This window comes from Vombatus ursinus, unplaced genomic scaffold (genome assembly GCF_900497805.2).
Source record: "Vombatus ursinus unplaced genomic scaffold, bare-nosed wombat genome assembly UNPS02014863.1, whole genome shotgun sequence".
NCBI lineage: Eukaryota > Metazoa > Chordata > Mammalia > Diprotodontia > Vombatidae > Vombatus > Vombatus ursinus.
In genome coordinates this window covers 32,008,679-32,024,298 of record NW_020954641.1, presented here as the reverse complement: position 1 = coordinate 32,024,298, position 15,620 = coordinate 32,008,679, and the positions used below count along the sequence as shown (strand labels likewise).

The window sequence follows — 15,620 nt, the reverse complement described above, 5'->3', positions numbered from 1 at the left end:
ATCCCACAAAACTAAACAATAGAGCAAAAAACCCTGATGTTATATACAGTGTTCTGTATCTATTGTTTCTCATTCCCCCCGCCCCCCCCATTCCCAACCCTCAACCGAAGAAGGATTTGGAGGTGGGGATAAACCTCCCTTTCTATCCTCGGGACTGACATCTGTTAGGTGGAAAGCAGCTAAGGAGGAGGACAGAAACTTTGTGAAGGGTTTTAGTCAATGAGACTATTAGTGAAAGGATAGAGGGAATCGGGACGACTTGGATGAAGTCCTGCCGCTGACACGCACTGACTGTGTGACCTGCGGTATCGTTGAACTCTCAGTACCCTGGGCAGCTCTGAGGCTCTGAGGTGCAGAAAAGGTGCTGATCTGCTTTGGCAGAGAGCATTTTCTCAGGGGGGATTTCCTACATGAATGAAATCTGAGATCTGGACCAGAATAAAAAATGTAGTAGAAAAAGAGGGCAGGATGATTGCACGTGTATAACCTGTATCAAATTGCTTGTTACCTTCTCGGGGAGAGGGGAGGGAGGGAGAGAATTTGGAACTCAAAATTTAAAAAAATGAATGTCAAAAGTTTTTTATATATAATTGGGAAAAAATAAAATATTAAAAATAATGAAATTAAAAAAGAAAAAGAGGCAAGCCCTGGAGTCAGACAGACCTGGGTTCAAGTCTGACCTTGGATAAATAGGTTTTAAAGAGACTCAGGACAGATCACTTGACTTCCTAGTCCTCATGTCAACTTTTGACTGTAAGTTGTAAAACAGCTGCCGCTCTTTGTTGGTAGAGATAATTTCCTATACTGATTAAATCACAGAACTGGATCCCCCAACAGCAGTTATTTGAGTAGGAGTTGCCTTTTTAGGTTGATTGTGGATTACTTGGCAAGAGACACAGGTAATGAAATAATCACTGACATGTGAGCTGCGGCACATATCTAGACGTGTTCCTGTGCCATGTATTTGACCTCATCAGTGCCTACTTTGCTGACCTCCTCTGGCGTTTGGGACCCAGTTAGATGTTAGAGGGGAGACAGTTGTAATGCTTAGAACAGACCCCTGAGAGGTGACTGGACTCACCTTGCTAGGGAAGTTGGGTGTAGGAGCCTCTTCCAGGACATGATGCTGATGCATGCTGGGCCACAGAATACAGAAAGGCACAGGGAGAAGGGTGGCCTTGAGAGATGACAGGTATCACTCTCTTCCCAAGGAAAGTGTCAGTGTAGGCGTCAGTTGTAAGAGCCATGAGCATCCTCCTGAACTGTGAGGGAGAAATTGAGTAACTTGGGGATGAGGGAGAGGAAGAAGAGGTCCGACATTGGGTTTTCTGAAGGGATAGAGTGAGACATAAGAGGGGGGATAGACTATTATAAAATTACGGAATCTTAGAGTCATAGACTAATAGGATACAGAGAGACCCTTCGTCATTTTAATCCAGCCTTCTTTCCAGTGTAGGAATATCCACTTTTTTTAAAGTTACATTTTTTCCCAATTACATGTAAAAATAATTTTTAATATTCATTTTTTAGGAATATCCTCTTTAACATCATTTTAGGGTCATCTAGCTTATGCAAGAATACTTCCAACTATGGGCACTTCACTCACTTTCTCACAAGGCAGCCTTTTGGCATCATTGTTGGATGGCTCTAATTGTTAAGAAAGTCTTCTCTTATATTGAGTTAGAGAATGTACAGAGAAGGGCAACCAGGACTCAAAGGCTGCCTTCAGATATCTGAGGGGCTCCCTCACGTAGAAGATAGGGATTAGAATTGTTCCCTTTGATCCCAGAGGTTGGAACCAGGAGCAGTGGGTGGAAGTTGTAAAGCGACAAATAGAAGCTGGAAGAGAGGAGAAAACCTCCTAACAATTAGAGCCATCCAGAAGCAGAATGAGCTACTTCACGAGGGGAGGGGGCTTTCTGTCCTTGGAGGTCTTCAGGCAGATGCTGGTCTAGTATGGTGTGGTGGGGATTCATCATGGGTCAGGGTTCCATTGGATGGTTGGAGAGGTCCCTTCCAACTCTGAAATTCTGTGATTCTGTAAATCTGCTGCCCTCTAACTCTCACATGTTATTCCTAGTTCTGCCCTCTGGGGGTAATTAAAAAATTCAAAATTCAAATTCAAAAATCAAATCCCTCTAAGAGGAGAGAACCCTTTGGATATTTGGCAGTAGTGACCTTATCTTCCTCCCTCCCCCACGTCTCCTGTTTTCCCAGCCAAACATCCCTGTCCATTCCTTTGATGATGTCTTTTCCAACCCTCTATCCATGTGAGTCCGCTTCCTGGATAAACGTCAGGCTGTCGGTGTTAGCATAGGATGCCTGCATCTGAATCCAACGCTCCAGTTGTAGTTTGATCAAAAGCAAAGAGCAGTGCAATGATTGATTGATGGATCTCCCCCTTATCTTGTGAAATATACGCAATGGCTCTTTTAGTACCTCCTGAGATGTCTCACTGTTGGCTTACAGTGCTCTCCCACTCCACCCAGTACCCAGTTGACTTGACAGTGGGTCCCTTGGGGATAAGCTAGTTCTTTTGGTCCTTAAAGCAAACCCACTTCCCTTGGTATATCTGTTGCTCCGGCAGTCTTGCCATAATCAGGTGGTGGGGAAAGATGTTGCTCTTCACCTATTTTTAATCTCAAGAAGAAGGGGTTAGTGGTTCACATTTGGTGTGCCTGTTGTCTGTCTGTGTGCACTGACCAGAGGTGATTGATCTGTGCCTCAGCTAGGCCAGTAGGTGCTGGTGCTGTTACCTTGGCATCAGCCCTCCTGGGCACCCCAGCCCACACCAGGCCCCTGCTTTTCCAGCAGGTGTCAGGAGTTTTTCCTGATCCCCTGCTCTCAGTTGGAGTGTTTACATGTGTTCGTGTTGGGGAGGGGCAGGGAAGGTAGACAATCCTATTTTGAAATTTCAAGGGCAGATAGAACCTAACGAGAAAGGCAAATTTGTCAGGGGGAAGGAATCTTAGACTATATTCCCAAACCAAATAGGGATGATTTGGGGGTTATCTTTGCTTTGGGATCGTCTCCAGCTTCTCCCTACCCTTAGAATTAGTATGGGTAATTAAAAATAGATTCTGTTCCATAAGCTCTGTTATTCAGATAATCCTTCACCTCTAATAGCAGAGACATAGGAGGCAGCATGGTACAATGGAAAGAATATTTGCTTTGGAGTCAGAGGACCTGGGTTCAAATCCTACCTCTGATATTTGCTACTTGTATGACCTTGAGCAATTCCCTAATATAGTAGTAATAATAATAACTAATATTTATATAGTGCCTACTTGCCAGGCACTGCGCTAAGCACTTTACAGATATTCTCTTGCTTAATCCTTACAACAACCTGGGAGGTAGGTACTATTATTATCGCCATTTTACAGATGAGGAAACTGAGGCAAACAGGTTAAGTGATTTACTTGCCTAGGGGTTACTTGACTAGTAAATATCTGAGGCCATGTTTGAGCCTCGTGAGATCCTTTCCAGCTCTAAAGGTATGATTCTGCCTTTAAAAAAAAATTCTCTTTTAAAATTTGTATCTTTATTTATTTGAAAAATAGTAATACACATAGCATGCTATATATTATTTAGTCTTTTCCCTTATTTATGGGGTTTTGCAACTCTGTCCCTTTCTCTCTATCCCACTTTGGTCCATGGTCTACAGTTCCCATGTTGTGAACTTGATCTTAAGGCTGACTTTCCTGGGCTTTTGTTGGTCTCACATACTCCCCCCATGGCCAATCTGGCTAGGGCATGACATGACATGACATGACATCACCAGGTACAGATGCTGAGGATGACGGTGACGACCTGCTCTTGTCCTATGTGAAGGAGTTCTGGTGGTTTCCACACATGTGGAGTCACATGCAGCCCCACCTTTTCCACAACCAGTCTGTACTGGCTGAGCAGATGGCCCTCAACAAGAAGTTCGCTGTCGTGAGTAAGACCCCTTCTCTGGGTTGGGGTGTGTCCTGGCCCTCCCCGCCCCAGCCCTTACCCTACTCCTTAAATACTCCATTCAGAGCACATACTCAGCCTTGCTGGGTGAGACAAAGGAAAGAGATGCAGCCTCTGCTCATAAGTTTAGCTGAAGAGGGAAGATGCATACTCATTTAACAGTGGAGATGAGTCCAAGACAGTATGTGAGCAGATATTAAGGTGAATGAATAGATAGCAGGATGAGTTCCATAGAAGGAGAGAAGAATGTGGGATCAGGGTACTTCTGGGAGAGGTAGAGCTTGGAAAAGGGGCAAAATTTGATCTTTTTATTTTCATGGGAGGGAGAAAGTAGAGAAAATAGATTTGTTTTAGACTTAATAGATTGTTCAGACAAATTAAATATAGTTACAACTGTTTATATGCAAAATATCTAAAAGAATTTCATTATTCCTGCTATTGGTTTATGTGTAACTAGAGGGGGAGGAGGGGCGGGGGGGGGGGGCGGCATTTTAATTTTTCATGTTGTGTGTCTGCCCCACACTGACCACACACTTAAGTGGCAGGATCTGAGTCACTTTGTATGTCCAGAGATCCACATACATATCTGGTTGGACTGAGAGCCTTGAGGGCTGGTAGTGTCAGGCCCAAGGGAGCCTGGGCAGAGGTGGCAAAGGATTGGTAATTGTGCTGTCCCTCCCCCTCCCCTGCTTAGGCCCCTTGCTCTTCTGCCTCATTAGCCATCCATTGAAACAGGCTCTTCTGTTATCCCTGCTTCCAGTTTTAGATGACCAATTTAAAGTAATCCCCTGGGTTTGCACTATTGCTGAATGCTGCAGCCAGAAACCTTTCCAGTCTCCTTTGGAAGCTATTTGAGATTAGTGTTGGACAAGGAGGGGAGACAATAGTGGTTTAGAACTCCAGGAATGGGGTTCCCTAGAAGCACAAACAGGCTCTGGGCTGGAGAGAATAAGGATGGCAGAAGGTCTGCAATCTGGACCTCTCCACAGCCTGGGGCAGGGGTATGGACAGTGAACCCCACAATTAGTCTCGGCTAAGCTCTGTGTGTGTGTGTGTGTGTGTGTGTGTGTGTATGTGTGTAAAAATAAATATAAAAATAAGAGAGGTTTGGTATTCAGCTAGTCATCACTGATGGGACACATAGAATATTTTAAATGGCATCATAATAGAGTCAGGTGGGTTAGGGAGGGTACTGATGGGTTGGAAAATAGAATATCAAGGATAGCTCTCTGGATGGGATGTCCCTGAGTTGGGACAGAGTGGAGGAGAGGACCGTGATGTGGCCATTTGAAGAATTTGGAGGGCCACAATCAGAACTTTGATCTGGGGTTTGACTGGAACCTTTTGGTAGGAAGTGATTGAAGGAGCAGATGTGAAAGGGCACTTGAGGCCTCGTATGAGACTGGTATAAGGTTCCTGAGATTAGGAGCTGAGCTCAATCTGGATATGAGGCAGGACCTGGGGTTTGACCCCGGAAGCTATGTCTGCTTCAGACCTTAAGCTAAACCAGTTTTCCAGGACCTGAGGAAAGACTTCGCCCCAACTCAGAAACATTCCTTAGGAGAGGCAGAGAGAGATACATTGGAAAGACCTTTGGTTCTAGAGACAGAGGGCCTGGGTTCAAATCCTGCTTCTGATGTTTACTACCTGTGTGGCCTTGTGCAGGGCACTTAACTTCCCTGAACCTCAGTTTCCTCATCTATGAAATAAAGACTAGATGACTTTTGAGGTTACTTCTAGCTCTAGTTCTGTGAGCTTATGTCTATGTTCTATCTCCTTAATTTGGGGGATAAACCTGTCACCTCACTGTGCTTGGTATGTAACTACTAAGAGCCTCAGTCAGCTCCTCAGTAAAGGGGGAAACAGGCCTTCAGGGAGAGGACCTTCCCAATGACATATGCTCACTGTCCTCCCTTGAACTGTTTCTGTTTTTAGGAGCACGGGATCCCTACCGATATGGGCTACGCTGTGGCTCCCCACCATTCTGGCGTGTATCCTGTCCACATGCAGCTTTATGAGGCCTGGAAGCAGGTGTGGGACATCCAGGTGACCAGCACAGAGGAGTATCCCCACCTGAAGCCTGCCCGTTACCGCCGTGGCTTCATCCACAATGGGATCATGGTAGGTTAATGAGGATTGCCTGCTTCCTTCTGCTGCTGGAGGGGTCAGACCCTCACAGGGAGGCAGGTGGGACTCTTTGATAGGTGATGTGTCTAGAGTCAGCAGCATCTTTGCTTTGTTCTTCCCTGTTATCCTAAGCTGTCAGTGGTAATGAGCCGGGTTGTCCTGACTACTTGGGGACCTTCCCTGGAGAGGATTATGCTGGGCATCCGCTGCTTCTGCCACCTTGTCCCTGGGCACTGCCAGCCGAGATGCCCCAGTCAGTTCAGTAGAAGGCCCATTCTTGGTCCACTCCCATTGGGAAAGTGGTTGCTTTGATGGGCTTATAGGAAAACCCTCCACCACAGATTGTACTCTGTGGCCCAGTCTGGAGACTTGGTGTTTTTGTGCCCTTGCTAACAAGGTGCCAAAAGCTTTTCTTCCCCTCCCTTTTCCCACCTAGGTCCTCCCCCGGCAGACTTGTGGTCTCTTCACCCATACTATATTCTACAATGAGTACCCTGGAGGCTCCAGCGAACTGGACAAAATCATCAATGGGGGAGAGCTCTTCCTCACTGTGCTGCTCAATCCTGTGAGTACCAGCCTCCTTCCTGCAGCATGACGGGGTCCTTGACAGCCGCGGTTGTGTCTGTGGCCAAGGCAAAGTGGGCCCTGTGGGCTTCCGTGTAGGATGGACATGGTGCTATGTATTAGAAATGGGTGGGCTAGCCAGTTAACTTCTCTGGTCCCTAATTTCCTCATCCCTAACATATAAAATACTATAGATAATAGTAATACTTGCCTTAAAAAAACAAACAACCAGAACTGAGATTTCATAGGTTTACTCTAGGAAATTCCCAATTTATGATCTCACTCTCCCAGGGCAGAGCTGCAGCAATTCCTTTGTAACTTAGTCTTAGAGAGCTGCCTGGGGCACTGAGAGGCTAAGGAATTTGCTCAGGGCTGCCCAGCTGGGATGTGTCAGAGGCGGAACTTTGACCTGCAGGTGCCAAGGCTGGCTCTATTCACTGTACCTCTCAAGCCGTGCCTTAGGAAACACTGTAACTTATGTGTGTAACATATGTGCTCAGGCACACACACATATATATACACACACTGATCCCACGCTGATCCCTCTTCCCATTTAATTTGTCCAGCTGTCTGTTTCACTCATTTCAACATTTGGTTGAAACGTACTGTCTTGGATTCCTCTCTTCCCTCACTGTAGTGTGTGTGTGTGTGTGTGTGTACTCATACACATTATATATATTTATGCATGTATAATTGTACACACATGTAAATGCATGTGTGTATTGTATACATACTTATACATATATGCATGTGAGTATGGGTGTATGTGATTCGGATATGTATGTATATAAGCATATACATGTGTGTATGCATAGCGTGTGTATATATGTATGTATATTTGTGTGTATATAAAATATGTGAGCTATACATATATTTTTTGGTTGAAGGAATAGTTTTGTAATTCTTGCCCAGCAGTCTTACTCATGGGATTAGCTTTGTCTTTTCTGCTATAGTGCCTGGCACACAGTAGTCATTTAATAAGTGCTTATTGACTGATTAGTAAAAGGTATAACTCAATGGCAGCATGTCTAGGGCTCTTTTGAGGCACCATGTTCTTTAGTTATAGACTTTCAGAGCTATAGGGGAAACTTAAGAGTATAGAATTTCTTTCTTTCTTTTTTTTTTTCTTTTGTGAGGCAATTGGGGTTAAGTGACTTGCCTAGAGTCACACAGCTAGTGAATGTTATATGTCTGAGGCTGGATTTGAATTCAGGTCCTCCTGACTCCAGAGCCAATGTTCTATCCCTAACCCTAACCCTAATTGCGCCACCTAGCTGCCCCAAGAGTATAGAATTTCAAAGTTATTAGTGACATCAGAACCTAGAACATCAGAGTTGGAATGGATATTAGAGATCATTGCCATTACTTTTACTATTTCCCCTTGTAAAACATTAAATATGAAATTATTTAATACCAAAGTATTGCAAGTGGCAAATTTTTTAATGTTAAAAATTGTTGCTTTATTTTGCCCCCAAATTTGGTTGACTGCTCCCTTCTTCCCCTCATACCAGGAATATCTCCTTTTACCAGCCCTTCCCTGGTCAGCACTTAAGAATTTCATAAATATATTTGAAGCCCAAGAGTAGTTATTTTTATTTTTAATTTTTAAAAATTGGACCTCCCTATACTGCAGGACACAATCACACTCTGATTGGCATGGGAGCTTAGACCTGCTTGTTTTCCAGCGTGGCCTGGTTTGTTCCTCCTTAGTCAGCCTCTTGGCAGCCTTCTTGCAGGGGCCTACCACATCAGTGCTGGCTTGAATGAGAACATCTGATAAGGATGCCTCATCCAGTACGCCTCAGAATTCCCCAGCTCAAGAGAACCATCGGCCTCAGCCTTTTGGGTAGCAGGGATTATGGGGTGAGCCACCATGCCTGGCTCCAAGGTGCCCTTCATAGTTTGGGAAATGCTTATCTAGTCCAGTACCCTGATTTTATAATTAGAGGGGAAATGACTCCCGCCGCTGTCAACCAGCTCGTGAATTGTTTGTCTTTGGCACACTTTGAGCTGAGTTGGGAGTGGTGGGAGTTCCTGCCCCTCTTGCTGAGAGATGTTTGCTCAGCCTTCCTTCGCTGCCTTCACTTAGATCAGCATCTTCATGACTCACCTGTCCAACTATGGAAATGATCGTCTGGGATTGTATACCTTCAAACATTTGGTGCGCTTCCTTCACTCCTGGACCAACCTGAAGCTGCAGACGCTACCACCAGTCCAGCTGGCTCAACAGTACTTTCAGATCTTTTCTGAGGAGAAGGACCCACTGTGGCAGGTAGGGGGAGTGGGGCTCAGGGTCCCAGGATGGGAGAGTTACAGGACAGGACAGGGGGCATCCCCCATTCCCCGACTCCCATTGGTGTTGGAAATCTCCAGCTCCAGGCTTATTTACCCACTGCCAAAGCCAGAAGATACAGTCACTGAATGAGCACTTTTAAACATCAGTGTGCTGGGTTTTGTGCAAGATTCCAAGTTAAGTCAGATAGTGTCAGGCTCTCGGTACTGACAGTTGGGTACTGGGGGTGAAGGGAGGGGAAAAGTTCACTGATACCAATCAGATATGATAGGAATGGAACAGACTAGCAGCTTAAGGTATAGAGCAGAAGTTCTTAAACTGGGGTCTGTGAACTTAAAAAATAGATGTGTATGTGTGTTAAACTATATAGTAATATATTAATTTTATGTAGCTTTCTATTTTAATTGATTTCCATTATAATCTTATTTATTTTATGCATTCAAAAGCATTATTCTGTGAAGGGGCACATAGGTTTCATCAGAATACATATATGTATATATGTATACATAATATATTCATTATTTTGAAAGTCATATATTTTATATAATGTAAAACTTTCAATGTAATTGGTTTCTATTACAAGCTTATGTATTTTATGCATTTAAAAGCATTACTTGAGAAGGGCTAGATGGACTTCATCAGACTCCCAAAGGGGTCCGTGATACCCAAAAAGATGAAAAATTACCATTGGCATAGTTACAAACCCTTGGTGTAGGTGGAACAAAAGACATAGTTTGCCCCACTCCATCATGTTTGTCCCCTTGCTTTTAAGGATCCTTGTGAAGACAAGCGGCACAAAGACATCTGGTCAAAGGAGAAAACGTGTGACCGGTTCCCCAAACTCTTAATCATTGGACCCCAAAAAACAGGTATGCATCTCTCTGTGCCCCTGAAGCCTTAATGGCTTGGCTTCCATGATGCTCCCTGTGTACCTGGGACAGTCATGAGAGGCTATAGGACTTCTCTGAATCACAGTTTGTTGACTGAATCTACATGCACTGCCCAACCTGAGTAACAATTCAAGCCACTGTGTACCGAGCACTCAGCTAAGCACTGGGAGAGAGGGTGCCTGCCGTCATTGGGATTACCATCTCAGAGGGGAAAAAGACAAATGCAGACAACTACAACATGCAATATTACATGACAGGTGCATCAGACAAGTACAATGTGCTATGGGAGACCCAAGGAAGAAGGTTTTTACCCAGCAGAAGGATCAGGAAAGGCATTCTGGAGAAAGTCGTAAAAGAACCAATCAGACGTGTTTATTGAGACAAAAATATTTTACTTGAAATAAAAATTTCCATCATCCTACCTCTCATTTTCCTTATGGGTTAAAAAAAAAAATGCACTCTGCCGATTGATACACCTTTGAAGTTTGCTCAAATCCCCAGTCCTTGTAGCCTTAAAAGGCAAAGAGGGAGATGCAAAGTCCTACAGATCGAGGGCACTGTGCGAGTCTCGCCACCAAAGCAGGAAATCACTTGGCTTGTTCAGGGGACGTTTTCTCTGGGCTGTAGAGTTTATGGAAGGCAATCATGTGAAATAAGACTGGGAAAATATAGTGTGCCAGATTGCAGAGACCCTTAAACACCAAGGGGAGACGCTTGAGCTTTACTTGGGACACAGCTGGAACCACTGAAGATTTTTGAGACTGGATGATTGCTGGGAAGTCTCCTTCTTATCCCCCAGGGGTATCTTGGTGTAAAAGGGAGGAGCTTTGCTCTGGGAAGAAACCTTTGGGAGTCCTTGGTGCCCTCTTAAGTGACTGACTGCCTAGAGGTGTTCTCAATGTACTGTTTCTTCTCAAATTCTGGGAACTTTCACTTCAACGTGATTCCCTAGAGCCAGACCTCTGTGTGTAGCCATGAGAATGAGCATATAGACATGTAGTAAGAAACTAGAGAGCATTTAGGCATTTAGGGGTACTTAACCTGGGGTCCAAAGCCATGATACAAAAAAAAAAAAATAAGAGACCCATGATCTAGTATGAGGAAACTGAGATCTAGAGAGATGTGATTTGGTCCAGATCATACTGCTAGTTAATGGCAGAGTGGGAACAAGAACATTGGTCCCTTAACACCTAGTCTTCTCCCTAGTATGGTGTCCTCCCTTCTGTATGCTACTGCGGAGGTCCAAGGACTACCCCGTCTCCTCTATCCTGCAGGCACCACAGCCCTTTATCTATTCCTGGGAATGCACCCTGACCTGAGCAGTAATTACCCAAGCCCAGAGACCTTTGAGGAGATCCAGTTTTTCAATGGTCAAAACTACCACAAAGGCATAGACTGGTGAGTGGGGCTTTCCATCCTTGTTGGCCAGCTTGGGATGTCAGATCGGAAGCTCTGAGGTGGTATCAGGAAGCATCTGGAAGCTGTTTACGCACTGATGGGGTTCCTGTTATAGACAAAAAGGGGGCAGAGTTCAGGCAAGCTGCACAGAGACGGGGCCCTATCCCCCAGAGGCCGAGGTGGTAATACCTGGGTCTTAAGGGCTGAAACCATAATAGCAAGAGAAGCAGTGATGTCTGAAATGCATTCTTGGGCCAGTGTAGTAATTGAGCAAAAATATTCTTTCCCCGAGTACTTATTTCTGAGGCCTCTCAAGTATTTTATTTGGTTAGTATCCCTAGGACCATCATGTGAGGAGAGTAATGGGAACCTCCATGGCAAGAGAAGTCAGAGTAAACAGTCAGTGACACAGCTGAGAGCTGACTTCAGGTCTTTGATGTGGCCCAGCCAGGTCTTATCCAATGAAGTTTCTTAACTTCTTAATCATTTCCTACTTGGCCTGTCTCTGAACTGCCTCCAGGCCAGAGGTGGGGATCCTCCCCTGAGTTCTGACTTCCTTGCCCCAGGCCAGAGGTGGGATACCTTGACCATATAAAATTCTTACAATCCCACCACTCCAGCCTTCCCTCAAAAGGAATGGATTGGGAAGCGGAGATGGTGAAATTCCCATCAAGCTCTCAGCTCATCTCTGGAAGAGAAAATGTCTCCCAGCTCTCATTCTCAGGAAAACCCTAGAGCCAACCTCCGGCCCTCATGGTGCTGCCATTGGGACCCAGTTCTTCTGGTTGTGCTCTTATTCTTCCTGTCCGGCTTGCGTCTCTCTCTCTGGGCCCTGAACAGGTACATGGAGTTCTTCCCTATCCCCTCCAACACCACCTCTGACTTCTACTTTGAGAAAAGCGCCAACTACTTTGACTCTGAGGTGGCCCCGCAGCGGGCAGCGGCGTTGTTGCCCAAAGCCAAAATCCTCACCATCCTCATAGACCCGGCCGACCGAGCCTATTCTTGGTATCAGGTGAGCCATGCACCAGGGGTTGCCAACTCCTTGGGAAGGGTGATGGGAAGGCACTTCTCTGAGGGTTTGGCCGCTGCTTCTTTTTTGAGTTATTTTGTATAGTGGGGAGCAATGTTATTTCTCGAGGCTGCTTTCCGCCTAGGGTTTATAAAGAGTAGGAAGGAAGACTTCCTGCCTCCTCTTCACCCTCTGTGCCTCTTGATTAGAATGGGATCTCTCACCAGGAGGAAGTAGTGGTTGGCTTTGTTTTTGTCACAGCTGGTGGGGGGTGTTCCAGGTCCTGGGTAGGAAGAGTGGGCATTGCTAATCTGAGTCTCTTGCTACCCACCAGCATCAGAGAGCCCATGATGACCCAGTTGCCCTGAAGTACACCTTCCATGAAGTGATCACGGCAGGGCCTAATGCCTCCCCAAAGCTGCGGGCACTTCAGAATCGCTGCCTTGTTCCTGGCTGGTATGCCACCCACATTGAACACTGGCTTAGCGCTTACCATGCCAACCAGGTACCCACCCCGTAGGTCCCTCTGGCACAGTGTGGGAATCAGGGTTAGTTTTTACATAAGTGAGGTGATTCAAATATGAATATCAGGACACAGTCCCCAAATATTTCCCCTTCATGTATCACCATGTCTCCACCAATGGAGATTTATGCCTTTGGATCTTGAAGGCCTTTTGATTTCTTACTGAAAGGGGAACCTCAGATCATAGGCAGATTGGTTGTCTTTGGACAGTGGAAGGGTGGCTGATTTTGGAGGCACCTGAGCATTATTATGCACCTTCCCCCCACCCCTTTGACATTTCTAATAGACATCTTAAACTCAGTATATCCAAAACAGAACTCTATCTTTTCCTCTAAACCCTCCCCCTTCCTTATTACTGTAGAGGGAGGGCATCACCATTCCCCCAGTCCCTCAGGCCCACAACCTGGGAGTCATCTTGGACTCCTTTTTCTTAATGCCCTGCCCCCTCTAAGCCATGTTGTTGTTAAGACCTGCTGATTTCACCTCTGCATCCTCTTTTGAATACATCCTCTTCTCTCCTCTGACACTGCTACCACTCTAGTACAGGTTTCACCTCACTCCTGGATCATGGCAATAAGCTGCTGGTGTGTCTACCTGCCTGAAGTTTCTCCTCTCTCCAGTCCATCCTACATTCACCCACTAAAGTGATTTACCTGAAATGCAGGTCTAAGCATGTTACCTCCTCCACACAGACTCAATTCAGTGCCTTCCTATAAGTCCCAACTAAAATCCCACCTTCTGTGGGAAGCCTTCCCCAGCTCCACTTAATTTCAGTGCCTTCCCTCTTTTAATTTTATTTTTTCTTTATGTATCCTGTGTATAGCTTGCTTTGTTTGATATTTGTTTGCATGCTGTCCGCTTCCCCACCCTACCCCTCCCCCGTAAGCTCCTTGAGGGTAGATCCTGACTTTTGTATCCCAGTGCCTAGTACATAGATAGTCACTTAATAAATGTTTATTGGTTGGTTGATTGATAGCCTAGCATCAGAAAGCCCACCATGACCCAGTTGCTCTGAAGTGTATACCTAGGAGGAATCACTTCCTAAGCCTTTGCCCTTAGTTGTCAGCTGACATCATTAGGAACCAGAACTTTGTAGAATGGGACATAGGGAGACACTGGGAGGCACAGAGTAGTTCACAGGGGAGGTGGGAGGAAAGGTAAGCTTCACTATTCTGCCAATTTGGCCAGCTCTACTGAGCCTTTGCCTCTTTTTGAAATACCTGTTTCTTTCTCCTATAAAGAGAGCCAGTTAGCACAGTGGATAGAGTGCTGGGCCTGGAGTCATGAAGACCTGAATTCACATCCAGCCTCAGACACTCCTTAGCTGTGTGACCCTGGGCAGGTCACTTCATTGCAGTCTTCTACCATAAAATAGGGATAATAACAGCACCACCTCCCAGGGTTGTTGTGAGGATCAAATGATGTAATATTTGTAAAGTGCTTAACACAGTGCCTAGCACATAGTAGGTACTTAATAAATGCTTGTCCCCTTCCTGTATTGCCTTGATTTTTCTACTTTTGTTTCCCTCAACCCCTGTGTCCCGTCCCTACAATGCACTCGTGCCAACATCTTCATTTATATTGGTGTATTTTCCCTCAAAGAGGGTGGTTAGCCAGCTCCTGGGGGTGTCTCTGCTCCCTTGCTGAAGCATCAGCTCCCTCCGGTGTTTCATAGCCGTACAGATAACGTGCAGGAAACTAGCAGCTCCCTGTGAGCCCCGCCCCGGTTGTTCCTCTCTAAGGGGCTGCGTGCCTGGCTGAAAAAGGCTTCTTATCCTGACCAAGCTCAGGTATGAATTCGCCTGTGTCTGCTTTCCTAAAACTTCCTGCAGGATGCACGGCCATCTCCGCGTTCCTCAGTGGCCAAGAACTAGAGAACCGTTCAGTCTCAGTGGGCCTCTGATCCACTTGGTGCCTTAGCTGGAATCACCAGTATGGCCTAGTCGATAACGTTCTTAGACTTGGAATCAGGAAGACCTGGGTTCAAATCCTGATTCACATACTATAGCTTTTGTGTGTGACCCTGGGCAAGTCACTTAACCTCAGTTTCTTCATCTATAAAATGAAGGGGTTGGACCCAATAACTTCTGAAGTCCCTTCCAGCTCTCAATAATAATAGCTAGCTTTTATGTAGCATTTTAAGATTTACAAAGGTTTACTTAAAACCCTGTTGTCATTTGATCCTTATAACAACCCTTGGAGGTAGATATTATTATCCCTGTTTTACAGCTGAGGAAACTGAGGCAAAGAAGTTAAATGACTTGTCCAGGGTCCCACAGCTAGTATCTGAGGCTGAATTTGGACTCGGGTCTTCCTGACTCCAGGTTTAGCGCTCTATCCGCTGTGCCACCTCCCTGCCTCATTTGATACGAACCAATGACCTCTACAGAATTTCTGAAATTTTTTTCCAAGTTGTCAAGTCTTGCCCCTTTGGAGCTAAGCAAAATGTAACTTAATCCTTTTTTTTACATGACAGCCCTCCAGATTTTTGAAGTCAGCTTTTGTATACCTTTTAGGTCTTCTCTTCCACCAGACATTTATTCTCAGTTCCTTCAGCTAATGCTGCATTACATGATTCCAGATATATCCTCTCTTGTCTTGGTCTCCTTCCTCTGGGAAGTTGGGAAGGGCCCTAGTTTTTTTGTTTTTTAAAAATAAAAAAAATTATTTTCAGTTTCAAATTCTCTCCCTCTTTCCATCCTCTCCTCTAACCAACTGAGAAGGCAAGAAATGTGATACCCATTTTCATATGAAGTCATGTAAAGCATATTTCTTTTTCTTTTTTTTTTTTTTAAAGGCAGTTGGGGTTAAGTGACTTGCCCAGAGTCAGACAGCTAGTAAGTGTCAAGTGTTTGG

The 15,620-nt window shown here is 45.2% G+C and overlaps 1 protein-coding gene across 5 annotated transcripts in view; it reads left to right on the top strand.

Annotated features, from left to right (window-relative positions):
* The window catches only part of NDST1 (N-deacetylase and N-sulfotransferase 1), a 61,915-nt gene that overhangs the window by 33,985 nt on the left and 12,310 nt on the right, over positions 1–15,620 (top strand). For all 5 annotated transcript variants that reach the window (XM_027841915.1, XM_027841916.1, XM_027841918.1 and 2 more), the window contains 8 exons: positions 3,782–3,936; positions 5,893–6,078; positions 6,521–6,649; positions 8,738–8,920; positions 9,714–9,810; positions 11,106–11,229; positions 12,070–12,244; positions 12,576–12,746. In XM_027841915.1, coding sequence (XP_027697716.1) covers positions 3,782–3,936; positions 5,893–6,078; positions 6,521–6,649; positions 8,738–8,920; positions 9,714–9,810; positions 11,106–11,229; positions 12,070–12,244; positions 12,576–12,746 — 1,220 coding nt within the window. The remainder of the gene's footprint in view (positions 1–3,781; positions 3,937–5,892; positions 6,079–6,520; positions 6,650–8,737; positions 8,921–9,713; positions 9,811–11,105; positions 11,230–12,069; positions 12,245–12,575; positions 12,747–15,620) is intronic.